This window comes from Amblyomma maculatum, chromosome 4 (assembly GCF_055883805.1).
Source record: "Amblyomma maculatum isolate TAMU_Amacu chromosome 4, ASM5588380v1, whole genome shotgun sequence".
In the NCBI taxonomy this organism is placed as follows: domain Eukaryota; kingdom Metazoa; phylum Arthropoda; class Arachnida; order Ixodida; family Ixodidae; genus Amblyomma; species Amblyomma maculatum.
Genome location: NC_139347.1, coordinates 30007250 through 30034254, shown reverse-complemented (window position 1 = coordinate 30034254; position 27005 = coordinate 30007250). Strand labels below are relative to the sequence as shown.

Here is a 27005-nt window from a genome sequence, read left to right as displayed (position 1 = left end):
ATTCTTGTGTTGTTCAAACAAGCTTTCGGCTCGGACCAATCCCCGGGAATACTACCGCGATTCTCAGGTTCCTTGTGCGATCCTGTTCTGTCCGTATAAATCGGTCCATCACCTATTCCATCGCGGTTCGGTTCGCATTGTTTTTTTCTTAATCCGTCATTGGCCGGGTACCACCTTGTCAGGGGGATTTGTCACTGTTTTGGCGAATAGAACCGTGATGCATGATTCAGAACAGTAAAAACAAAAGAAAGAGCATTCGGCTGTATTCAGTTGAGCCAAAAGCATGCAATAGGAAATCGCCTGAATGAATAAGAATACAGGGAGAGAAAAATAAACCACGGCGACGGAAGACAACGCGAATAAGCGAGCGATAATGTCTATACAGCAGCAAACTGCGAGCAAAGAACGCGCGCACGCGCTTTAAGGACCAAAGTTCTCGGGCATCTCGGCGTCGGCGGCGATAAGCGAAAACGCGCGCGCTGCCCCTCCCCGCGATAAGGGCGGACAACGGTTTGTCGAGAGAGGAGCACGAGAAACAACGCAGCGCCGGGCACTGTTGTAGAGGAATACGGAGCTCGCGGCGAAAACATGGCCGACGTTGGTGGAGGCGAAGCGGACCCCCGACGGTCCATGGGTCCCCCGCCACCCCAGGGGGCCAAGCAGCCCCCACGTGCCCGCCCCATCAACAACAAGGGAAAGAATGGCGGCGGAAACTCGTGCGGATTTACATGCGTCAAGTACTGCCTATTTGTCGTCAACCTGGCCACCTGGGTGCGTAGATTGTGTTCCACTATGCGCCTCCGATCACGCCCCATTCAAGGGCGCGGTTGGATAACGGTGCTTTTTTGCCCTTTTGCTGTCGCTAGTATCATTTATTCATCCGTGTTTCGAACTCTGCCTCCGTACAAACCTTAATCAAAGATCTAAAGTGAGAGCGTCATTTGTTTTTCTTGTTATCCGATGGCTTATTTCGTGTGCCGCGAGTGACTGCATAGTCATTGCCCTTGGGCAGACTACCTGTCCGTTAGATGGCTGTTCGTATGCAGCTGTGGAGCTGGCGGATGTATGAAAGGAGTGATGCGAACCGATATTACTAATCGTCGGGGTAATTGTGGTGTCTGCACACATACTTCCAACACGTGCGCATGAATAAGCTCTACGTATAGAAATTCAATTTCACGCACAGTACGCTCGTAAGGCGCTAAATGCTTAGCATAGTGTCTTGACAACTTTTCGGTGGCCACCATGAGTAAGTTCATTACGCATTTCGTTCGTTGTGGTCTGTCACAACGCCGAAGAAGAGATTATCCTGCAAACCGCTCCAAATAAACCTGGGCAATTGTTATATCGCATTCAGAAAGAATCTGCCAAATTTTGCATATATGGGGTAATACTTTGTTACCCGCGGTGGTTTATTAAATTCCTTGTGCAGTAAAAAATAAATTCATACAGAAAGCTCGCTGAAAAGAGAGTTCCCGATGCTAGCCTATAGTGTTCGTTTGTTCATTCCAGAAGAAAACGTGCATTGTTTCATGCATTTATATGTCAACACTGGCGTTTGGATTTAGTCTGTATTCTCTTAGCTTCAGCTCACCGCCGTTCCATTCGAATTTACCTCAGCCGCTCTGCACCGCGCTCCGGACCGCGAGCGTTTAAATGCTCGGGGAGCCGAGATAGAAAGAGGGGTGCGGTTTCTCTATACACCGGAGGGAAGCCTAAAGAAGTGCGCGTTAGGGCTTCGGATTCTTCTTGCGTACGAGGAACACCCAGGAAGTAAAAACTGTCGCAACAGCTACGAAGAGCAAGCGTACTGTATAGTCTGTCGGTTATCGCCTCGCGGTCGTTGCAGCTTCGAGCGGAACAAGAAAAAGCAAAACCAATCAGCTTCGCTCTTTCATGTGTGCTCGCTCAGTAACAAGTAAGCGAGAAAGAAAGAGAAGCACAAGCGCACACGTAATATATATATATATATATATATATATATATATATATATATATATATATATATATATATATATATATATATATATATATATATATATATATATATATATATATATATATATATATGTATATGTATATATTTGCTGCAGCTCACATCCGGCTATATTTAGGTAAGGCTATTAGCGAACGCATTAGCGGCCGCGCACACCGCGTGCAAGCGGCTGTGCTCTGAAAGTATGCGGCGCTGGAGGCATAGCGCATATCGCGACGCCGCTATTGCGAATAGCGCTTGCGGGAAGGTTCTTTTTTTTCTTTTCCTTCAGAGTCCTGTAAGCGGTAACCGCTTGTACTTTAATTTCCTGCTCTGCGCTGCAAGGACTCCGTACGCGAAGATGTTAGCGGATGAAGTTATTAGAGTAAACGATTAGCTGGCACGTACACTCGCCTGGAGCACGACGCTGCACTTTGCACGACGCACTACATACATTGGCAAATAAGCGCAACCGTGAGATCGCTGTGTGGGGAGGCGTTAATTTCTCCGCTGCCAAGTGTAGCTGTTCTTTTTACGCTTGTCTAGCAGTAGAGCGGGTATGGATGAGGCGTACTGAGCCCGAATTACACCTGGTGCGATCGAGTGCAAGACGGAAAAACTGCGAAGTTTGATCACATCGTGGGTATTAATTTGACAGCGTGCAGGATGTAATGTGGCTAGATTTCCATGCTATTGGATGCACTCGAGCGTTTCCCAGAGTATACGTATCCTTCACTTACACTCCATGGAAGTCAGAGCAATGCGTGGAAGGCGGGATTACTAGGCTCTAGGGGACATTGCTCTAATAGCAGTTTATTTTCGAACACTCTCATTGTCGTTCTGAATAAGCCACTCACTGCTAACCTTGAATTGTTTAAAGAGAAGCTTCCACAACTACCTTCCTCTCTTTCTCTCTCTGTCTCTCTGAGCTACCGGAAATATCGCAAACATCTCTGCTCAGGTCTTCTTTACCAATGCGTGTAGAAACAAACGTGTGTGTGTGTGTGTGGGGGGGGGGGGGGGGGGGGGGCTTTCCCCGTCAGTATACCTTGCTTCTTGAAGGTCGATCTATGTACATATGGTGGCAACTGCTAATTTCTCGGCGATATTGCCACAACGATTAGATGCGCCGATGATGTATGAGAAATTAGCCGCATGTTGCGCCACACACAGCTTTTATTCTACTCTCCTCAAAGCACCTTTCTTTTTTCCTGCTCAGTTCCTTGAGTAGGCCGTTGCACTGGCAGCGCATCTCTGTGAAGTCATTCAAACGCTATTTGCAACTCGCATTTACTCCTGATATATCTGCCTACGTGGTTTCTAAAGGGGAAAAAAATGTCTATATGTCCATAGTGTTAACGCCATCATCCCTGTATGATTTGGTCAAAGTTTATAACATTCTAGTAATTTCCGCTTAATCATCAAAACTTACCAACTCTTGTCCCCTGATGAATGCACGTACGGCTCTTTGTTTCCGGATAAAACCGAATGTTATCTGGCTTTTGAACTTAGGACACATTTTTGATTGTAAGCGGATGTGATTTTTTTTCTAATATTTCAATATCAGCTGATGACCGAAAAATATTCGTTATGTGCCTTTATCGACAAACGAGAGCAAAAGGGCGTATGTAGTGTTTATCCTAAATTTTCATTTGCCACCGATGGAAATAAGACTTCCGCGTGCTATTAAGCACGCGGACCCATGTCAACTTATCGCGTTGAGTCATTTCAAGTAGCACGAAAGCAGTTGTGGACGTAAAGCATGCTTCAGACACTTGAAAAGACACCATGCGATGGTGAACTGATCTTATTGCACTCATATGACCCTATATTGCCAGAACACGCTTTCTTCTGACAGTCGTGGATTGAGAGACACATGTTAACATTTCCTTTCCTTTCATATCTTTTTTTTTTCTTTTTGCTCATGTAGGCTAGGGAACGTAAAAAACACTATGTCTCATTTCCCGGAAAGACCATTTATGACGTCAAAAAGAAAAAAAAAACGCTTTCGACAGACTTGCTTCAAGAGCGCTCGCGCGCACCCAGAACGAAAATGCAGATCACCTCGGCCGACGCTTGCTGCAAGAAACAAACAAGTTTCCCTTGTTTGCATCTTCGCGAGGAAGAAACAACGCACACATTTCCGCTATAGCGTCAGCAAACACAGACCAGAACGTCGCTACTAACTGGCCTCAGGGCTTGTCGTAACGGGCTTTTAGCGCCATTCTTCAGCTTATTTATTTATTTATTTATTTATTTATTTATTTATTTATTTATTTACTTATTTATTTTTTTTTCTTATTTTAGACCTCACCAATAAACAGTAAATAACAGCAAACAAAAGCATTCGGCCCGGCATAATAAATAATAATAATAATAAATCAATAATAAAGATAATAAATAAATAAAATAAAGCTAATAAATAAAAACAAACGAATCATTGTCTAATAATGCACTTTTGTTGCTAAAATTTATGACCAAAAAATCTCTTCTCCTTTTAATATGAGCGGCCTTTATATAGGTAAGACTTGCGCTTCGACGAGCAGAACTCGGCGCATAGACTTCACGAGCCGTTGAGTATTCACTGTCTGCGTCGTCGTCTGGAACAGCCTTTCATCTTTCACGCGCTGCTCGGTGGTCGTCGTCCTCGTCGTCGTCTACGACCACGCCACTTTGTCGTCCACGCGTTCCCCGGTAACAATATCTGCTGCTGTCGAGGATGCTGCACTTAATAAGAACAGAATATTGGGCAACTTGGAGAGAATTCATACTAAACTGAGCGAAAAAAACAGGACCAAAGCCTACGAGCAGGCACAACACGGGCGCAGACTATCAGCTCATTTTTTTATTACAGAAAGGAACCTTTATAGGTGCACTAAAGCAGACAACAAAGAAAAAGAACCACTACCCTCACTTCCACTCCTGCGTTACGAAGCCACAATCAAATCAAACCTACACGGCCTACAAACAGACAATCACTAAGGAAGATAAAAAGGAATGTAATGCATCAAACCAACCGCCCGTACCGTGCACTCGTACTCAAGAAGCTACGGCAAAAAGAACTATCTGCTTATCAAGCACATTAACGAAAGGTATGCGACGCACGCGTCTGCTTCTTGTTTTATCAGGTAAGCTTCCACCAAATCACCACATATCTGTTCACTGAGATTAAACAACAAAATCGGCCAGACTGGCCGGTGTATCAATGAACTTCTGGTGGAATAACATAGGTCGTTAAAGGGCGTTGTGTCCTCCAATCTCGCCTTGCAATGCATAGGTTGCAAAGATTGTTTTCATTTGCTGCATAAAGCAAGTATCTTGTTTGATCACAGTGAACAGATATTTCGTGAGCGGGCGGAAGCTTACCTGATCAAACTCTGTGTCGCATCACTTGCGGTTAACGTGCTTGATAAGGAGATAACTTTTTTACGTAGCTTCTTCAGTACGAGTGCACAGTACGGACGGTTGGTTTGATGCATTACATTCCTTTTTGTCTTCTTTAGTGGTTGTCTCTTTTTAGGCAATTTAGGTTTGATTAGATTGTGGCTTCCTATCGCAGCAGTGAAGTGGGGGTAGTGTTTCTTTTTTGTTGTTGTTGTTGTCTGGTTAGTGCACCTATAAAGGTTCTTTTCTGCAATAAAAATTCAGTTGATATTCAAGTCTGCGCCCGTGTTGTGTCTCCTCGTGCGCTTTGACCCTGTTTTTTTTTTTTTTTTTCGCCCAGTTTAGTATGATGCTACACTTTCTGGAATTCATGTGAACTCTGTTTCCTTTTAGCCATAAAAAAGACAGGACACTATGCAGTTTGAAAGAGAGGGGGAGAAATAACATTTAAGTTATTGATTTTTTTTTTTTTTTTTTGTGGGTCGTCTTGTAAAGTCGATGAGTAGAGGCCTACATCACCCAACACGTGGCCGATATGGGAAGCGAGCCGTGGCCACACTAATGGACTGAGTGCATCAGGAGGATCGGCCCAGCTCTCCCTGGAATAGAGAGTGGAGGCTCTAAAGTATATTCGGCACAAATATACATATCCTTTAGAGTATATGCAAACGATTTCTACATGGACACTGAATCCTTTTGTCGGTCAAAAAAAAAAAAAAAAAAAAAAAAAAGGACGTAGTGACTTTTCACCCGGAAATAACTGATTCAGATCTTCGCTCGGGTAAAACTGAAGTCAGTTTGGAGAGGAAATATAAGGACTGTAAAATAAGTGATAAAAAACACCAACATGAAGAAATAGCGGTACCTTGCTTCGCAAGAAGCTTGCACTATTTAAGCAGCGAAGATTTTGAAAACAATATATCCATCTCTTAAACTTTTTAATCTGCATTTCAGCGGATCATATAGTGAGCCAAAAAAAAAAAAAAAAGCGCTAAACAATAAGAACAATCAGCTGCGTATTAAAGAATCCTACTACTGTCGTCAACTGTAGTGAAGCTAACGGAGGAAACTAAGTGTTATGCGAGGAACCGCGAATGCTCTAAACTATTGCAAGATATGTTATTTTGCTCCAAATGATTGCTTTATACGTAACCAGCCTTTACTATAGCGTGCTTCAGTAGCAAAACAAAGAAGCCCCTCGATTGCTACTCTCACAGAAGAGATGAGTCGAAGAGAGAGAAGCAGGCAGTAAAAAAAGAGGACGAGAGGGAAGAGCATGTGTAAGGTGGCTGATGGACTCGAACGTTCGCCAGACAGCAAAGTTGTAGAAAGATGAGACGGCGAAAATTGCACCCCGTTGAGCGATATAATACCTGCCCCGCACCGTATAAAGATGTAAGTGCAGTGCAGTCACAGTTTCTGCAGTCTGAAAACAAAAAGATAACATAACTCGAATAGACAGACTGGCAGGCAGGATTTAATTTCGTGCCGACGGAAGCCAGTGCTGAAGGGCCCGCTTTTTAATTTGTATTTATTTATTCTTTTGGTCATCTTCATCTCAGAAGAACGTGGGCAGCCCAGCTCTTGCCATCACCGGAGCAAAAATTTCTAGAGGGCCTTCTCATAATTGAGAGCCGCGCAATTTTCGTCGACGTGAGAGAGACGAGGCCTGGTGCTATGCGGAAAGGCCTTTGTCTGCTCTCTGGTCCGAAAACTGCGTCCGCTCTATCCCCCACCCCCCCCCCTACCCATTCTTATCCAAACCCTGCGTGCTTCTTCATAGAGTCTGAAATGAGACTGCGCTTTGAAGTCCGCTCAGGTCTGGCTCAGGAAGGAAGAGGCATACATAACGCGAAAGTGGAATGCGAGCGCCTTCGCATAAACCATATCCTCCGCTTACATATTTCGTTTAGCTATGAAACTTGCTTTGATCCAACATGAATGGACCTTTTGAGGAGCCAAGTCCACGACAAAATGAGCACGTAGGCCCACTTATATAACGCCTTCTCGGCGATCCTGTTGCTGCTGCTGTTGTTGTTGTTTTTTTTTTTTTTTTCCTTTTGTTAAAGTCCTTAAACGCTACTTGCGTTTATTTCCAGCGGAGCTGATGTACAGGCCTGCAGGTCTTCTTCTCCACATACTCGTAGTAAAAGGAAAGAATCTTTAGTGAAGCGCACTTTTTTTTTCTTTTTTTTTTTTTGTCTAATATCTTTGCCCGGCGCGAATGCAAGTATCATGTCTGAATTTATCTTCATGTTTATCAAGCTACGCACTTTGCGTCGCTCACGCCACTCTCGACCTAATGCGGGACGAAAACTTAATTAGCACTTTGTGCTTTTAATGACGTGACATTATTCGAAGCTCTTTAAACACACTGTATTTTCTATTTGTATAGAGACTAAAAAATGGAAAGTTTAATCGTTGCCGTCCTCTACGCAGTCGTTTTGTGTGGCATGCTCATAATTGAAACCAAGTATTTCATTACACAAAACATGCATTTAGAATATATTCTCCTACGTCGATGGTCCGCATTTTCACCGTAATAAGGGCACCTGTCTCATCATTATCTCTTCTTCAAAAGTCGCAGCATCTAATCCCTGCCAGAAGTTGTTGTCAGAGGGGAGTATCAAAACTGATAGAGAGCATATATAATCATGCGTCTTATAATATTTGGCTTTTGTCTTTTCTTTGCTTATTGTTTGCCGTCAAATCACTTTAATCTTACATTTATACTGACGCACAAGAACTAATGTTTTCTTCATAAGCTAACTTACAAGGTACCCCTGCATTGTTCACTGAGACATAGTACTCCGCATAGCCCAGTGTGAAACACAGTTGTTTGCGATTGGAATTCGTACTGAAGGCTCATGGCTCTGAACTCTGTTAACGTTAGTTGTATGGGTGAGAGAATTGTTTTACGTAACTTTCCAACCCGAGCTAATAAAACGAATATTGGAACTGTGGCCCTTCAAAAGTAAATCTTATTCAAATCGCAGAATTTTAACGCATTTCTTCAATTAATAAATTGCACATGGAAAATCTCATTCGAAAATTGCGATTAAAGTGAGTCGCTCTACTGTCTACATAAGAGATCAAAAGCTGATCCAGTTTAGGAACAAAGCGCGCACCCTGCATAAAAAAAAAAAAAATGTTTCATAAAATCATGGTCAACGCGTTACTCGAATGAAATGATCTAAAATGAAGCTAATAAGGACGGCTTTAGCCTTTTATTCGACCTTTTATTCGGTTATTTCAGCTTCAGCGATCCTCGTTCGTAGCCACCATGGCAGTCGTGTTTGCACGCGTGCCACAAAATGAGAATTGCGGTCTAAGCACCCACGTAAGTCGCCCATTACGAAATTGTGCGCCTGCAGGGCAGCTTTGAAAAACCAAACAATATAGCGAAAGCTACGTACTTTTTTACCATCCTCAACTCGTCGCCTATAGCATAGCTAAACCTCCGCAGAGGGTATGTTCCTTACGTCTCTGCAAGACAGCAGCCATCATCTACACTCCGAAGTGGTGAGCATGTATCAACATTACAAGAGCTTGTGCCTCCGAGTACGGATGATCGGGAATTTCGAATCTTATTCTGATGAAGCTCACCCACGTTTTCCGGAACGTGTATGTCAGAGCGTAGTTAATCTGACGCAGCATGCTTATTATGCAGTTTTCCCTTGATCATGTAGGTACCGCCACTGGAAATATGTAGCATCGCATGAAAGGTAACTGCTCTCCTTGACGCATTCTTTATAAAAATGGAGTCACCGAAGTATTGTGTACTTTCAAATTAAGAGTGGCACTAAAGATTAAGCGACCACGCCGGGTTTCCTTAATGAGCATAAAATCTATATTATCTAACATAAGCAGCGGAGAAACTGTAAACAAAGGGGGAGAATAAAAAGGAAACGCCTCCGGCGAGGTTATTCAAGCATCGCTTATTTATTTGCAAGAACTGGAGCATGCGCGAGGAAAGCATTACAGCGGAGGGCGCGAGTTTGTTACAGGTTAAAAATAGAAAGAAAATAAATCTAGTGATTGATGGCTACGAAAAGCTGGATCGACGCCAATTTACCAGCGCCTGCTCCTATCTTCCTCCTTTACTCGTAGCGGCAAAGTCCAGAGGCCGCGTTTTGAGCCGGTGCACCCTGGCTGCGTTATGCGCTGGATGCTAGCAACGATGCAGCCATCTTGAGCTGAAGGATAATTTCGCTCACTCCTTTTCTTTCTTTTTGTAGCGAAGTTCTCTTCTTTATCTCCTTTATTACTAACGAGAATTCTTTGTCGCCCATATCGTTACGCTGAGAACAAATGCCTTTTTTTTTTTTTAATATTGCGCATGACAACGCACAAATGATGTTTCGACTCTCCTATACTTAATAAAGACAGGGTACGAAGTACGTCGGAAATTTAACTCTGCTCCGGCAACTTGTGCAGGGCCTCTTGCGTTTTAGAAGGATTAAATAGTTGCCCATATGTTCGTGCGAACAAAATGAGAATTAATTAACATTGTAGTTTTTCTCCAATTGAATGTTAAAACCTGCAAAAAAATCGCACTCATTTTGACAACTGTGAGCAGTCAAGTACTCTCATGGGAAAATAAAAATAAAAATTTTGCTGTGGTTCAGATTGTGGTTAAACCTGGAGTTACGCGAGACCTATCTGCATGGCTACGCATAGGTTCGGCTTGAAAGTAAAGACATCGCTTTTGCAAATAGTCATCATCATCATCATCATCATCAGCCTGATTATACCCACTGCAGGGCGAAGGCCTCTCCCATATCTCTCCACTTAACCCGGTTCTGTGCTAGCTGCATCCACTTGACCCCTGCGAACTTCTTAATCTCATCCGCCCACCTAACTTTCTGTCGCCCCCTGCTACGCTTTCCTTCCCTTGGAATCCAGTTTGTTACCCTCAGCGACCATCGGTTATCCTCTCTTCGCACTACATGTCCTGCCCATGTCCATTTCTTCTTCTTAATTTCCACTAGAATGTCGTTAACTTGAGTTATTTCTCTGACCCACTCTGCACGCTTTCTATCTCTTAATGTTACCCCTACCATTTTTCGTTCCATAGCCCTCTGGGTTGTCCTCAACTTAAGTAGAACTCTCTTGGTTAGCCTCCACGTTTCAGCCCCATTGCAAATAGTAGTTTCAGACGTTTGCAAATAGTAGTTTACTCTATGGCTTCAGCTTTATTTATGCCATAGGGGGCACTTTTGACCACTAAAGGGAGATTGAGGCGGAAGCGCTTGTTGCGCGGTGGTCCGAAGCCCTCCACTACGGCACCTCTTTTCTCTCTGTTTTCACACCCACCTTCGCGATGACGCGATAGCATAAGCTACCGGAAATATCTAGGAACACCCAAAGCTGCGGTTATGTCAATTAGTGGTCAGTTAGCGAGCCACTTGTGCAAGTGTCAAATTGCACTCGTTCGTGAAAATCGGGAATGAGATCACAATTGATTTTCGGTCCAGTCGTTATTGGCAGGTCGTTATTGGCAGCAAGAATCAATAGCCAAAGCAGACTTCCGCCTTACAGAAACGGAGGTCTCAAGTCCGGTCTCAAAGACGCGTTGAAGTTATGCAGCTGCTCATTGGCAAACGTCGCCACTAAGTCATGGCCTTATATCACCCCCCCCCTCCCCCCACACACACACACACATACACACAAAATGGAGGTAAGGCACAACCACGTTAATAATATGTCATAGTAACTTTCAGTTGAAACGCGTTCGGGAAATATGGGCACATAACACCACTACAAATAAAAACCTGTAACTGGAGATGATCGCTACTAAGATTAGTGCTTTTTTTTTTTCATTACGCGCTAATGAACAGTTCCCTAGAAAGCTCATTCACTTCATCACTTCATCTTGAGCGAAGGGGAATAGCATTCATTAAAGGGTTTATCAAAATTAATTCATCCACAGGAACATTCATCACTCATCAACATCGGTTCATAAACAAGAAACTTCAAGTGCACCAAGCAGCGCTATGATGTGATGCATGTAAGGCTTTAGAGATGGAAGTGGCACGCTTTGTAGAATATTAAAAGTAGCAGCAACCTACAACTTGGAATGAAACTCGCACAGTAAAAGCACCTCCGCTAAGCTGTGGTATATTGCCTTGGCGTAGTTCGCACAGACCTTACCCACAAGTTCATCCTAAAGAAAAAAGATACGCCGATAGGTGAAAGATGCGGAGATGATTTGCGATAAACCACTTTTTTTGTGTGTGTGATGTACGAAGCCCCATAAACTATGGAAAAAAATATTTTGGTTGGCTTTACAGCAAACATATACCGTTCGAACCCGGATAGCTTCCAGGAGAAAATGGACGTGTTTTCAGTTTATTGAAGGAAACTCTTACACCCTAACCATGTTTTACTACACCGTATAAAAACACATTAAACCTTATTCTAGGCGCATGATAACCTTTATTGCTCATGCGTCATAAAATCAAGCACAAAACAAGTAAGTAAGACTTCAAACGCAAGTAGGGTGTCTCTATGCCAGCGTCAACGACGGTATGCTACATCGAGCATGCAGAGAACCAACACGTTGCGCCGCTTCCCCGCCTTCTAAACGCCATTCCAATACTAACTATAATACAAGTGCTACCTTATCCCTCCAGGGCACCCAGACGAATAATAGGTTGGCTGTGCATGAGATGAACGCAACGCGTACCATTGTGCAGCCCTTGCTGTTGTCACAGTATTGAACGCCGGCTTTCCCATTTTGCAAAGTGCTCAATTGTTATTTTCCTCGCTCTAACTCCGCAGTCCCTACTTCTTCGCGCTAAACAAATAGCGAAAGTGGCCAGTACGAATTACTGCTTCATATTTCAGGCAGCGTTGCTTGTTGATCACATTGCAGTTACGAACACTGTGTGCGCTCGCCGCGCGAAGTCCGCACAAACTTTTGTTCTTGATTTTGTACGTACGTAACAGAGAAAGCCGGAAATAGCCCTCCTGCCAATGAATTCTGCAAGGTGCATGGATAGTGTTTTTATGACGGCCGTATTCCTCGTCGCGCTATCGCTCACCGTATGCTTCCTGATGGTTATAGCGACATGGTGCCGTTGGGCGGCCTGCATATGAGGCAACGTTCAGAGTGAGTGCGCACCTAGGTGATTCCTAAACATGCTGCTGTTGCCGCTACTTCGCACAGTTTGCCGGTGCGCCACGTGTGCTATACATAGCCGCGCATACATTCATAGCAGTGCGGTAAATGCAGGTATGGCGCTTCTGGACGCGCATGCGCAGGCCAGTGTCGTAAATACGCTGCTGCGAGGAGGCCATAACGAGGAAGCACTCGCCACTGCAGACCAGACCCCTAATGGCACATTGTGATCTGCACTTACCGAACCTGCGACACCGCTCCAGGAGGGAGATGCAAATTGGCAACTAATAAAATATGAGCTGCGCAGTACAGACGTTATAAGAAATTCAGCACGCTGGCTCCCTGCTCCTGACTATATGACAGCCTGAGATGTCGGACAGAGCGTTCGAAGATGGATTAAGAACTCGAGTTGCTTTCATCACTTCAGAACCAAGATGACGTCAGGAACTGTGAGCATGGCATCTTGCGCCCCTGGTTGACTTGATCCCACCATCCACGTTTCCCTAGAAATATTCAAAATATGCGTAGTAGTTCCTATATTTCGTGCAGCTTTTACTGGAAACATAGCGACGCACGTCAAGTTTGAGGCATCCGGTTGCTAAGAGCAAGAGTTTATTATTGCGAAAGCAATACTACGCCAGGTATCGGTCCGTCCCTTAGTCCGTGGCCGCAGTCACGCATGACCTTGAACAACCGCAAAGACGAAGACGAAGAAGAACGCTCGGTCACCCGCAGCTAATGAATTCGCTCTACATTCGGTTCAGCAGCGTTGAATCCTTCTTATTTTTTTTTTTTTTTCACAAGGAGCAAACACTTTAAGAAAAATGCATATGAGACCGGGGATCCTTTTTTAGCCCTGCATCATTTTAACTTTCGCACTCGATTTCAAACGCATTTATCCCAATTAGAACATTGCTCGTCTTTTGTATTTCTTGCGCATTGCTGCCGCTTTTCCGGCGAACTTTGCCAGACGCAATTTGTGCACTAAAATAAAACTTCGCAATACATACCACGCTTCCGCAGCGTCCGTTGTTTTATACAGTGGTTATGCGTTCGGCTCCGAGTCCATGGACTCGAGATTGGATACCCCACGTGGCAGTCACTCTTCTACGGAGACGAAGTGCGACAGCACCTCATTACTGTACGACATATTCTCACGTTAAATAAACTCAGGAGGCCTAAATTAATACAGAGTCCTCCACTAGTGTGTCTCTCATGCCCCATGAGCAAAGTTGAGGTCCTTAAGCACCCCACACCGTAACTTCATCACCATTCTGGGGGCTTAGATAAAATTCAAGACGTAAAGAAAGGTTTGAGTTCGAGGTTTTGCTTACCTTAAGTCTTGGAGCACTGAAGAAACTTGCCTATGGAGAGAAGCGAGCTTATTTTGCATATCCCCGCCATAATTATTCAGCCCAGATACCGACATTGCACTATGTTCAAAATACTGAAGTGCTGCTATCATAGCTGGTTTACAAGTCGCACTCGTCACTGTCGAACGGTGCAACCACCAATGTCACTCGATAAAATTTGACATCAACAAGGACCCTTTCTTTTTCGGGGGTACTTGTGTGGTATTACATCTTACCGCCTCATCGTATCAAGTATTTGTGTGCCAGCTAGCTCCGAAGCTCGTAGTGAGACATTAGACCAAATTTTTCGAATCAGTTGCAATCCGCTGTGCATGACATGACGAACTCAATGGGGTACTGAATTGTACTAACTTAACCCCGAAAGTGAAATCTACACATTTCTGCGTTAGTGTTGTTTGATAGCCTGGATAAGCACCTACCTCTGCACACTGTTTACGCATTAACTATTGGCCATTTTTTTAAAGCTATGACACTGAAATGGATGTTTATATTAATTTTCTAAACAAGTAAGCAGGAGGTGCAGGTCCTGAGGAGGACCTTTTTCGCTCTTTTTGGTTGGAGCAGTGATGAATGAATCCCGAAAACATAATGTGCTCCGAGAGTTACTTTTGCACGATGGTTGCGCAGCAGTGCAACGGCACACGACGAAAGAGGAGAACGCAGTGCAGAGGAAAAATGAACACAAAACAACGCAATGTTCCTCAAGTTGCCTTCATCTGCGCTCTTCCTTGGCCGTGTGCCTTTGCGCCGTTACGCCACCGTCACGAAATTATTGTTCATTCAGAGCACATAGAGCATTCCAACCTTCCATCACCTGTGTTCTTTTCCTCTTTTGGTTTTGCTCCAGTTTTACGTCTTTCTCTCTCTGCTCAGGCTTTTCTTAGCCAGTTGGCCGGCGCTTGATGGAGTCAGGATGAGAGATGAAGAATTCTTCCGATTTGCAGTTCTGCCTCGATATGCCTCGATAGAAGCAAAAGAATTCGAGAGCACGGACATACTATACAAAAATATCCAGGCAGATTCTGTCAATAAAGCATTTGCTCTTGCAGCTGCTGGGCCTGGCCGTGATCGTGGTGTCGGCGGTGGCACTGGCGGGCTCCCCGTCGGAAGGGACCCAGCTGGCCGGCCTGCAGAATGTACGGAGCGCCGCCGCCACGGGGCTCTTCATCGGATGCCTGCTCTTCCTGGTCGGCTTCTTGGGCTGCTGCGGAGCCATGCGCGAGTCGCGCGTCATGCTCACTTGCGTGAGTGCTCAAGGAACCATCGCGAAAGGGCAAACGAGTGTTGTCACTACACAGTCGTACCCCCCCCCCAAACACACACACACACACACACACACACACACACACACACACACACACACACACACACACACACACACACACACACACACACACACACACACACACACACACACACACACACACACACACACACACACACACACACACACACACACACACACACACACACACACACACACACACACACACACACACACTTGTCGTTTGGAAGGGCCCACACACTGTCCCCCATTACTCCACGACCCCCACGATCCCCAAAACGGGCTCTTATTGAGTGATCACAGAGTCCTTATTCTCATTGGCCAGGCGATGAAAACAGCAGTCTGTTCTTGCTAGAAGAGCCTATTGTGTCAAAAAAAATTTTTGTTACCATAGGCGTACTATTATTATACACGACAACCCCAGTACATCTCCATGACACAACGACCTTTACAATGGTATTGCCGAATTGGGTATGAAGAACTCGCAGGAAACGTAGCACCATTTTTAACGTTGCTTCTTTTTTGAGAGTCAGTATTTTTTCAGTAAGATAAAACAGACGTACAACACAAGGAAAAATTAACGCTTCAGTTTTACCTAGAATTAGGCTTGCACAACACTTTGCGCTGCATATGTCCTGCGTGCAGCTTGGCTATAAGTGAATCTTTTGCTTATCTACAAAAAAAAAAAAAAATATTTGGAGCATCAGCAGTCATGTAGGTACTTCGTAACCACTGCGCGCACGGAGCATACGTCATTGTGCTAGAAGATATATCCATGGTATGCACATATACCATAATCCCCCAGAGAAACTGTGTGTGGAAATCTATCAGGAAATGCGCCAGGATTAGAAGTTGAGTCTCTCCTTTATTGCTTAATGCGTGTTTAGTATATATTTTATTGGGAATATCCACGTGTGAGAGTTTACAAACACATTTCGAAAACGACGACTTGCTGCTGACAATGTCACCTTGAGCAATTCGCGGGATAAATTGCAGCGCATGTTCGGGGACTCAAACTGACAAAGATAACCGATTGGCTTAAAGATTGCTAAGATGTAATCTAATTTAGTTTAGAAAATGAACAAAGGTTTAAGACTGGCGGTAAATTTTGAAGTAGTGAGGATATGGAAACAGCAAGGCGAATAAGGATGCAGTGAAGAGCATTTAGTGGGCAGGTCAACGCGCAGTGACAACTCATCAACATCCATTAAGGGGACGCAAATAACAGCAAATAAAAAAGGGTTTAAAGCTGTACTAAGGAAGGTTCAAAAAGCCAAAGGAAACTTGAGCCTGATGACATATTGGAAGAAATTAAGAAGGAAAAATGGACTCAGGGATCTGACACTCAATGCGCAGGAGAGGTAGCCTGTGATCTGAAAGAGGGACGGAGTGGAATTGAAGAGAAACTGCCATGACAGCTGTCATGTGACAGGATGTGTGGTGATTAGGATTCGTGTGCACGGAAAGATATAAACCACAGGTGAACCAAAATGATATCTGAAGAGAAGCGAGGAAAGGCAATCTCTTTGGACCCCTAAATTTTTTAGCAATATTCGTCTTCCTTTTGAGGCTAGCCACTGCAAGCAATTCGAGACAGACAGAAGTAGCGGAAAATCGCAGTTAAGCTTAAAAGCTTAAAAATGGAGCAAGCATGACTCGATTCTCCGAAGTGAGCCGGATGTCAAAGTGTATAATGAAAGGGCGCCGCCCTCATGCCTTCTGTTGGTGCAGTTCACCTTGGCTCCATCCAGATATCGCCAGTATTTCTTGCTGCGGCCACGCTAGCCCTTCTGTATTTTCGAGAGTATCGAGGAGGAGATAAGGACACGAACAGGACGTGCAATAACTGATCTTCCCCTTGCCCACTCCATAAGTTGCCTAGCGACCACTACCAGGCGTTATCGGGGTGCGGCTGCGCTTGGTGTTGCGGAGGTGCGTGAAGTGTGGCAGCCGCGTGCAAGAGAATGCCTGCGCTGCACGTCTTCACATAAGAGCTGCCCGAAATAGCTGGAAAGTGCGTCAGGCGCTGTGTAGGTCATTCTCTGCGCGCCCAGCATCGCTAATTTCATGCAGTCCTTCACGTGCACATTCGGGCAGACGAGTATCCATGCAGAACGCCCTAGTGGGAATCGAAGACAATAACTCTATTTTTATAAGCAGAAGCTTGATACTGTACTGGTCGAGATGAAGGTAAGACTGGAATGTCGTAACTTGTGAGAGAAATAAATTGGATGTTCATAGATATGACAGCAAAACGAGAGGGTAGCTTTACACTCGTCGTGTTGTTCGCCCCGATACTACGTCTACAGTCAATACACGGCGAACCAGTTAGTACCAAACAAGGAAAAGCCGCACATATCAAGCTAGACGCTAAATCCGGAATAGATTTCAATTTTGAGGCAAACCATACAGGTTGGTTGTGAACCGAGCAGATCATCGGAAGAAAAGGAAAGTTGGGCGAGAATTTTGTCTTCTTACCCTGCAACATAAGTCTATGTAGGACCATATATATATATAGGAGCTAGATCCGGAAGTTAGCTTCCCTACTTGCCCTAAAGCGATGAGGATGAAAGATAGGTGTCGCTAGAAGCAGGTCTGCCTCGCTTTTACCTCTATCTGTCAGTTTTAGCTGCAATCATCGTTCGCTTCGCGAAACGACGCGGACACCTGGCATTTCAACTTGACATTGCACATGGCCTAAATCATTAATGCTAAGAAAAGCGTGAAGTCATGTTGAAATGACGTCTTTTCATGTAAATTAAGTGAGGGTCTACATAATACTGCGACAAGTTACTGCTTCGTGGGGCGATCAGCTTTAACGCCTTAAAAAAAAAAAAACGGTCCTCTGTAGGGACTATACTGTCGCGTAGGAACTAGCGGACGCGCTTTATGATGACCGCAGCTCTGTAACATCGCTCAGAACTGTAGAGAAACTAAATTAGACACCTTCGCCCCTGGCAGGTGTCTAGGATTTTCTAGGATTACGGAAATCGGTTTAGATAGCAGACTTCACTGCCATTTAGAAAAAATGTACATTAGATTACATTCAACTTAAGCTTTTTTGCTTGATATAAGCAACCTAAATGTTCACTTACATTAATCATGCACCAGGTCATGAACCATTATGCATAAATAATGCATGTCATTCATGCATTACGCATAGTCATGAACTTCATGACCAAAATACGCAACACCTGAACCGTTCAATGGCACTTTCTTTTTTTATTTTTCCTGAAAAAAAAAATTTCTGCTCAGAACTGGTTTACTAAGCTCAGCAAGAACCACTCATCGCTTGGAGAGCTCTGTCCGCCCGAGTCAACTCACGGCTGATTAGGGCTGTCCAAACACGGCAGCTAGCGATGTCATATCATTCGCATTAGCCAAACAGAAGCCAAGGCCAGTGAAGAGCGGCAAAGGTCATGAAATCGCCCCGCTTATCGAATGCGGCGAGCTGTCAACCTTACACATCGCAGCAGGTGTTGCGCGAGGCCGTACCGTACGGCATTCAAAGTCCTTTAGTGGCTTTGAACACGCTTTAAATAAAAACAGCGGCTCTGTCTCCTCTTGCAGTACTTCGTCATTTTGCTGGTCATCGCGACATTCCTGATTGCTGTCATGGCCCTGGCCTTCTCCTACATCAACAGCTCAAAGGTAAGCAGGATTAGCATGGTCTAAATGCCCGAAATGTTTCCTAGGTTCTATCATTTGGATAAATCGTGCTTCATAAGACTGCACACGCTTACTCCTCCTACATTATCTCGCTCTTTGTCCTGTGCTTCTTTTAAAGGCACACAAATGACAACTCAGTCCAAATGAATCAATACACTAGGTGCATGTTTTACAGGATGTGCATATTGTAATCAATTTTGTAACACTGGCTCTCCCGAAAGGCACTTAGGAGCATATAAATAAATACAGTAAATGATTTGTCTTTCATATTGGCACTATGCATTTTTATGGGCACGCCGATGTTTGTCCAGCCCAAAAGCGGCGCTTATTGCACTTACTGCTGCAAAGTTTGCTCTTTGAAAATTTCCATACTTGAGTCAACCTCATGACGTCGACGCCCCCCCCCCCCCCCCTTCAGCAAAAAAAAAATATATATATATATATATATATATATACATTCCGTGATTACCGGTTTGAACTGAATAGCTTGAGAAATCGGCCGGATAAAACTCTGCATTTTATTTTTATCATTTTCTGACATATAGAAGCTCAGTTATAGCAATACGGCGATGGCTCAGTGGCTATGGGCTCTTGACTGCTCAACCCAAGGACGCGGGATCGAATCCTGACCGTGGCAGCCGCTTTTCGATGGAGGCGAAAATTGAAGCGCTCATGTGCTGTACCATATGTCAGGGCTCGGTAAAAAAATTCAGGTGTTCGAAATTTTCGGACCCTTCCACTACGGCGCCCCTCATAGCCTATAGGTCACTTTGAGACGTTAAGCCCTATACACCGTGACCAAATCAGAAGGTCTATGTTCATTGAAAGTAGAATTTCGTCCACTGTTATTCAGGTGGCCTATTGGCGCTGGCCAGCCTAATCTTTTCCCAAATATCCCATTCATAAAGCACAACCGGTGCTGTGTATAACAGCTACTAAGTCCTCCCACGTCTTAACGGTAAACAAACAAAAAAAAAAAAAGCTTAAAACTGCGAGCGTGTGCTGAACCGAGAATTTAACACGGTAAACAACCATAAGCCCAAACCCCCTCACTCTCATTGTCTTACAGTTCAAGAGGCTTTTCGACGCCTGTAAATTAATCAAGTTAATTAAGAAAAAGCCTCTCAGTTCGCTTAACCGAGGGGTTGGGCTATTAACGTCGCGTGAAGGACATTTTATACTAATGCTTTGCTGGGTATGGGCTCAGTCGTGGGTCTCTCCTAAAGCCCGTAAGCTAAGGTTCTTTGTTGAAAGACTGATAAGTACCTTTTCTATCTCATTTGATGAATACTGACTGCGAATATCAAGTGTAGAAATGCCATGAACATACCAAAGGTCACACAGGCTAAACTTGCAGTGAATGTCGCAAACTGTGTGGCTTTTGCCGCACACGCAAACAGTTACAAATGAAAATGCAGCTTGTCGTGTCTAGCCAGCTTCTTTTATTTCTTTTTTTTTTTTTGCGCTAAGCGCGCCGGTGTATATATATTTTACTTTTTTTTTTTTTTTCGTTGTACTGAACTTGCGTTAAAAATAGAGGAGTGTAAACCTTTGTGGATGTTTCAATTCCGGACAGCGGCCTGTACGTATCCTGGGTTGTGGAAATGAATGAATGTTCGTGGGTTCCAAGTTACCAATGCAGCACTGCGCGCACGTTTATTTCAGACGAAAAAGATGTCACGTGGGAAGCTCTACAAGCACCAGCGCCAATAATCCCTGGCTTTCATGCGTTTCAGAGCATTTTGTACACCATTTATTAAATTGGCCACGGATGCGAGTGTGTTCTTTTAATGTAAAACGTGCGGAGAAGCTGAAATAGTTAGTCCGCTCTCAATCCCACAGCAGAAATCTCTGCCCTACTCTTTTATAACCGGCCGTGCTCTGAAAAACAAGCCGTGGTCTTGAAGCTATTATTTTGAATTGAGTACGTCGAGTAGACGAGAAGGCTACTCATGTCAGCCCGCTTCGGGTATCCAGATCTGTTCGGATATTAATTTCTGACTATTGATTATGTCGCGTTTCGCCTGTGTCGGTATGGCCGCCATCTTTAATAAATGTTCTCCTGTCTCTCTTCACTCTCTGCTTCTTATTTCACCATCTCGCTACCGCAGGCCAGGCCTGCCGCATGCACAATTCACATCCTCCGCATACTTAGAACCTTTCTCTCTCTCTCTCCTTGTTACTCTTTCTTTCTAAGTATTTCAAAAATATGGCTCATATATGATGTGAGTGCGGTCTTGGGCATCCCACTTTATATATGAAAAACTAAGATTAGGGGTTTTATCTAACTCGTGCAACTGTCCACCCACAGATGGAGGAAGCCCTGAGCGAGCATTTCAAGGACGTCATCACAGGAGGGCGCAGGGACAAGGAACCCTGGCAGCAGGAGGAAGACAAGGAGGCTGTCCTTTTCGTGCAGACCGAAGTGAGCATGCATTATTCGCTTATAACGAAGAAATGTGACAGCCGCCGCCAATTGGCTGTTCGTGTGGCACTATTTTTTAAGAGCGCAGTTGATCTTAAAGATCACCGCAAACCTTAATGCAAACAGAATGATGGCTCACTCAGGGCAGATGCCACTTTCAAAAAAAAAAAAATAGTTGTAATTTACCTCTGGTTAACCCTAGTTGAATTGCGAAAGCAACGGCGGAAGCTTCTTTTGTCTGCTACATTATTCCAACTACCACGCCCTATCAGTGTAAGGTGCTACAATATTGGGGACAACTAAGCTCATCCTTAAGTGTATGACGGGAGAGTGTAAGCTACCAGCCCACATATAAAGTCACGCTTCAACCAAGCCGTATGGACGTGCCTGCTTGTCATAGGGGTAACGAGAATGCACACGGTTCTGGCAGGCTGATTCTGATATCACCTTTCCATATAAAGGAGCGATCCAAGTTGGCAGCTCCTGTCCGTGGCACAGGAGTAACATGAATTCAAATGTGATGGCAGGCGATTTTTATTGCGTTAGCAATACTGCGCCAGGTTTACTTCAGCCTGTCGCGTCGTCCCGGAAAGGGCCACGTTTGACTTTGAGAGACCCAAGTTAGCAGCTCATGCCAGCCCACATATAAAAACACGCTTTAACCAAGTCGTATCAACGTGCCTTAGTGGCCTACAGGGGTAACGTGATTGCCGGGGTCCTGGCAGGCTGATTCTGACATAACCGTCCCATGTGAAACGAGAGAACCAAGTTGGCAGCTCCTGACAGGGAACCACGGACACGGACTAAAAAAAAAAAAGAAAGACTAGAGAAGGAGGTACACAACATGCTGAACCATGAACGCAGCCATGGAGGTATTGCTGACGCAATTCAACCAGGTTTAACCAGAGCTAAACCACAGCCACTTTATTTTTTTTTTTTATGAGGAGACCGCAGCTACGCCTCTTCACGGCGTAGCTGCGGCCGCCCGAGGTCTCGCTTTGGCTGTCGTAGTATTGCTTTTGCAATAATAAAAGAATCGCTACCGTATATACTACTGGCCAGACGTCAGCATTTTTCTAGCATAGCTACAAATAGTTTCCAATATGCGGTTGACGGCAATACCCACAGAGCAGTAATCCTTCGTAGAAATACTATTATGGTTTCGCAGTGAGCGCTGTTCCAATCCTAGAAAATACTTATAGCGCCGGATATCGCGGTAGAGGTGGTAACCGAAATGTTGCGCAGTTCCGTTGCTGCGGAGGCCGTGGACCACAGGACTACGTAGACAACAACCTGGACGTCCCTCCCAGCTGCTATGACACCCAGGACAGCCAGCGGCCCTACCGCTACGAAATGGTACGCATCCTTCAAAAATGACGTCGTAGCTGTGGCCCGCCACGGTAGCTCAGTGTTTTGGGCGCTCGACTACTGACTGCATGGCTGCTCGGATTCCATTCCGGCAGCGGCGACGCGTTTCTATGGAGGCGATACACAAGGCGTCTGAGTAGTGTTCGATGTGAACGCTCGTTAAAGAACTCTAGGCGGTCAAAATTATCAGAACCATTCAATTACAGCATTCCCCGCATGTTGAGTTGATTTGGGATGGTAAGCTCTATGATATAAAATAAATTCCGAGCGATGAAGACGTCCCGGCGCCCCCATAGTGGCATTCTCTTTTGCCGAACTTTTCTTAGTCATGTTTCCTGTAGTGGAAGCTCTGAATCTAATTAACTACGTTCGGACGCAAACGGTTTCGTGACTGCGAAAAGTTCGGCTGCACGTTAAAAGATAGTAATTGACCAGTTATGAAGAACCAGTGTCTGCCTATTGCTCCGAAGCGAATGCTACTTGAGTATCAATTGCAGCTCGGGTGTCAAGTCACAATATTCTGTTCTCAAGGAATATATAACTAAAATTCCCAGTTACTTTTTAAAAGAGGAAGCCGCAGCCAAAGATTCGCATCATGGGATAAACTCCAGCTCCACGTTCCACCGCACTGCATAGGCTAAGATCAAATTCGCGTATTATACTTTTCAAAGATGAACTATGTTTAAACGATCGTGCTCGTCTTTTGTCACGTTCGGGCCCCACCATCGACCTCTTTTTCGACCCATTTCTTTGTTCACATAATGAACCCTTCTATGCCTTGAGGTAATCACAACACCAGAATAAAAGATGGCACCTATTTGCGCAGTCCTTACTCCCCCTTTCAATTTTTGGCTGCTATACGATAACTTAGGGTCGTAGTGGTTAAGGCGCTCGGCTGCTATGCCCAAGGACGCGGGATTGAATAGTAGCCGCGGCGCCAGTTTTTCGATGGAGGCTAAAAGCAAGGCTTCCGTCTGCTGTGCGATGTCAGTGCACGTTAAATAACCCCAGGTGGTCGAAATTTTCGAAGCCCTCCACTACGGCGTCTCTCATGGCATTAGTCGCTCTTGTAGGTTAAAACCCATAAACCAAACTTTTCTTTGTTGCCATATTGCTCTGCTCGGAAGGATGGTAGTAATTACTTTACTCTCGTATTACAAATCTACTAAACTATAGAAAATTACCATAAACCATCTGACAAGAGAGCGCTTCTATGAGCACTTCGCCTATATCTGTCACACGCCAACTCGTTCGAATTTCGCTTGCACGTGCACGTTTAAGTGCTTCCGTGGTCTTCCTTTTCCTTGCACACTAATGGAAGTTGATGAAGACGGCGACGCACTGTGCAAGAACTAGTGACTGTTTAGCACGTGCGATGTGTGTTTTATTTATTATGTGTCCACGTCGTGCGTAATGAGACCTTGTGAAGACGGCAAAGTGGCTTCAGTGCCTCAGGGATCGTATCAGAAATTCGGCGGTGCACGGTGTTTCATTCTGCGCATACACTATACCGTCGCGCATGCGCAGAACACAAGGTCGCACTCCGGCGAATGCCATGTTGCCTTCACGGCCTCAGAGGTGCAGCTCATGAGGCAAAACTCCGTTTGCGGTGTGATAGAACGTAGCGTCAAGAATGCAGTACCTTATCGAAACTAATAGAGTGTCATTTACTACCGACCGCTCAAGAGGGTCCGTCCCAATCGCGTTTGCCCTTAACTAGAGAAGCAGCCAAGTAAATTTTTATGCAGTCGGAGCTCTACAATTCGATCACAAATGGGACTGAAATTCTTCCGAATTGCGCGGAGTTCAATGTAAAAGGTAGCAAAGCATGAGTTCGAATAAGTCGGAAGTTCGATTAAAGGGACTTTTAATGAACGGAATTTAACTTAATTGCTCGGCCCCTACGATCTTCGTCGGCCTTTCTCTTCCTACTCTTTTGCCTAAGCTGAACGTGCGGTTGCATTTTCAGAGTTGTAAACATACAGGTTTCAGATCATGACTTCTTTCCCGCAGGGCTGTTCCAGGGCGATACAGAAGTACATTCTGCGCAACGGACTTGGCCTCGGGCTCATCAGCTTGTTTACACTCTTCGCTCTGGTACGTGTGCAGTGGTTCTCAATAATGTACAGCTTTAAACTTGGCCCACAGTGTTTTTTATGCCACCGATAATTGGGTTCGACAGGAAATTTCTTTATTTTTCTTTTTTTTTTTTTGTCGGAACACTTGTATATTCGAGCAGTTTTCTGACCTAACCATGAGATCTGAATGCTTACGGTGAAAGTGGAAGTTCTTTTTTTTTTTATTTTTTGTACGACATGGCTTAGGCTTCTTGGGACCTGCAAATAAGGTGCAATGCAGCTCTATTATTTTTTTCTGTGCGTGGTTGGTCGTATAACAGGCGTAAATAAACTATACAAATTAAGAGGTACGCATCGGCCACGCGTTATTCGTATTGATGTGCTAGTTCTGTTTATCGTGATAGCGAAACTGAGTGAGTGAGTGAGTGAGTGAGTGAGTGAGTGAGTGAGTGAGTGAGTGAGTGAGTGAGTGAGTGAGTGAGTGAGTGAGTGAGTGAGTGAGTGAGTGAGTGAGTGAGTGAGTGAGTGAGTGAGTGAGTGAGTGAGTGAGTGAGTGAGTGAGTGAGTGAGTGAGTGAGTGAGTGAGTGAGTGAGTGAGTGAGTGAGTGAGTGCAGGAAGAGAGATAGAGAGGAAGGGAGGAGAGAGCGCATGCTTCATGTTTAACAGCATCAAGTTTCAACTTATTTTGTTAATTTTGTCATCTTTTCAGATCATCGCCATGATCTGCTCCTGTCTCCTTATCCAAGGCGTCAAGAAGGGTCGACAGTTACACACTTCCGTGGCCTAACACTAGGCCTTGCAGTTCGACGACATCACTGCCATACGTCTAGCCCACCTTTTCATGGCTTTTATCTGCCTTTGATTTCACTGTATTTTATTCCGCAAGCAACGAGGGTGACAATCGAAGCAGTCATGTTTTCCCATCAGCTACTCATCGTTACGTCATGATCATCAATTGAACAGTATATTTTTTACTACGAATGGTCTAAGGACGAATGTCATTTCATATTTACAGAATTTTAGACGCATAGCCCGTTTCTAAGTGTGGTGAACAAATGTAATGCATATTTTCTCACTGTGCAGCGATATTCAGGCGGTAAAGGTTTCAGTTACAAAGAATTGTTTAAAATTACTAAACACTGCAGTCTCGTCACCAGTGTTAAAATAAACTTCATCTAATGATCAACATAAAACAGTATTTTTTTTTTTAAGAATTGTGCTTAGTGTAATGGAAGTTAAAATGTAGAGCACAGCACTCGCTAAATGACCTAAGTGAATTGCGTCAAACAATAAAGGTGTTTTATCAACCCCTTATTACTGCGGCTTCTGTTCTAGCAAAATATTTTAATATTCTTCATTTATGTTACTTTTGTCCCCAATTAACAAACTTATACGGCCCTTAGATTAAGTATGTTGAAGTTCATTTCGTTATTCTGTATTGCGAAATAAATGCAGAAAGAAAGAGCGATAAGTTGAACAAAGCAATCACGGTTGCCATGAATAGGAGAAGAACCAACTTTATTTGACGTACTGTTAAGCATCGAGAATGTCCTGGGCCAGGGTCACCAAGGTCAACTGGTCTTTCAGATGGTCAGATGCTAACCAAGCCCACCACGTTGGGGCCATGATCTGTGCTGGCTTACGAAAGGATTCTTTAGAAGTCTGCAATCAGTATTTGCCTAATGGCCGAAATAAATCTACGAGTGGTTCACATCAGATATTTGGGGAGGGGGGAGGGGGGGGGGGCAGTTGTTATTACGCAGTAACACACACGTTCCCGCACCCAACCAATTTTGAGGACCCCAAGCCCGTCAGATGACAGAGCCTTTAGCAACCGAATAAAGCAAGCTCCCGTCAGCGGCTTCCTTTGAGGATCCTCGTTCCCGCACATACACTGGCTACTAGTTTAATCACAGATCTGTTAATCTGCATCTCTTATCTGACACACATCCCTTACCATTAAGCTACCACATTACATGTAAAGTCAGCCGACATTAAACCCTGCTGTAAACACGTATTGCGAAAATGCTTGCATAGCTTACAGTATATAGAGTGTCTGACTTGATTGAGATCGAGGAGAGCTCAGTTCATTCACCCTCAAATCTTGAAATAGCTGTCGAAGATGACAGCGCCTGTCAACTGGGCCACGTCATGTGGTCTCGTGACTTAATACAACCCGCCGACCAATCAGTACCAGGGCATTACCTCGATTGTTACCCACTCATCACTTAACCACACAATGAACGCTCTTTTTTTTTTTTTTTTTTTTTGTAGGCATACTGGATGAGCCTGTCTTTTCAAAAATGAGCGCGCAGGTTGTACAC

The 27005-nt window shown here is 44.5% G+C and overlaps 1 protein-coding gene across 1 annotated transcript; it reads left to right on the top strand.

The window, feature by feature from the left end:
- The first annotated feature begins 498 nt into the window (after positions 1 to 498).
- Positions 499 to 25874, top strand: LOC146190575 (23 kDa integral membrane protein-like). Its single transcript, XM_084600970.1, has 7 exons — positions 499 to 771; positions 14905 to 15099; positions 18711 to 18791; positions 21121 to 21234; positions 22480 to 22590; positions 24616 to 24699; positions 25391 to 25874. Exons 1-7 carry the CDS (start codon positions 589 to 591, stop codon positions 25466 to 25468), a joined length of 846 nt encoding a protein of 281 aa, XP_084457096.1. The 5' UTR covers positions 499 to 588; the 3' UTR covers positions 25469 to 25874.
- Positions 25875 to 27005: the final 1131 nt, after the last annotated feature.

What these genes read in the sequence shown, in the direction of transcription:
- LOC146190575 (XM_084600970.1), top strand. Translation starts at nt 589, where the DNA reads ATGGCCGACGTTGGTGGAGGCGAAGCGGACCCCCGACGGTCCATGGGT. An exon ending in TCGTCAACCTGGCCACCTGG is followed by an intron (nt 772 to 14,904) that starts GTGCGTAGATTG and finishes TTGCTCTTGCAG; the next exon opens with CTGCTGGGCCTGGCCGTGAT. An exon ending in CGCGCGTCATGCTCACTTGC is followed by an intron (nt 15,100 to 18,710) that starts GTGAGTGCTCAA and finishes CTCCTCTTGCAG; the next exon opens with TACTTCGTCATTTTGCTGGT.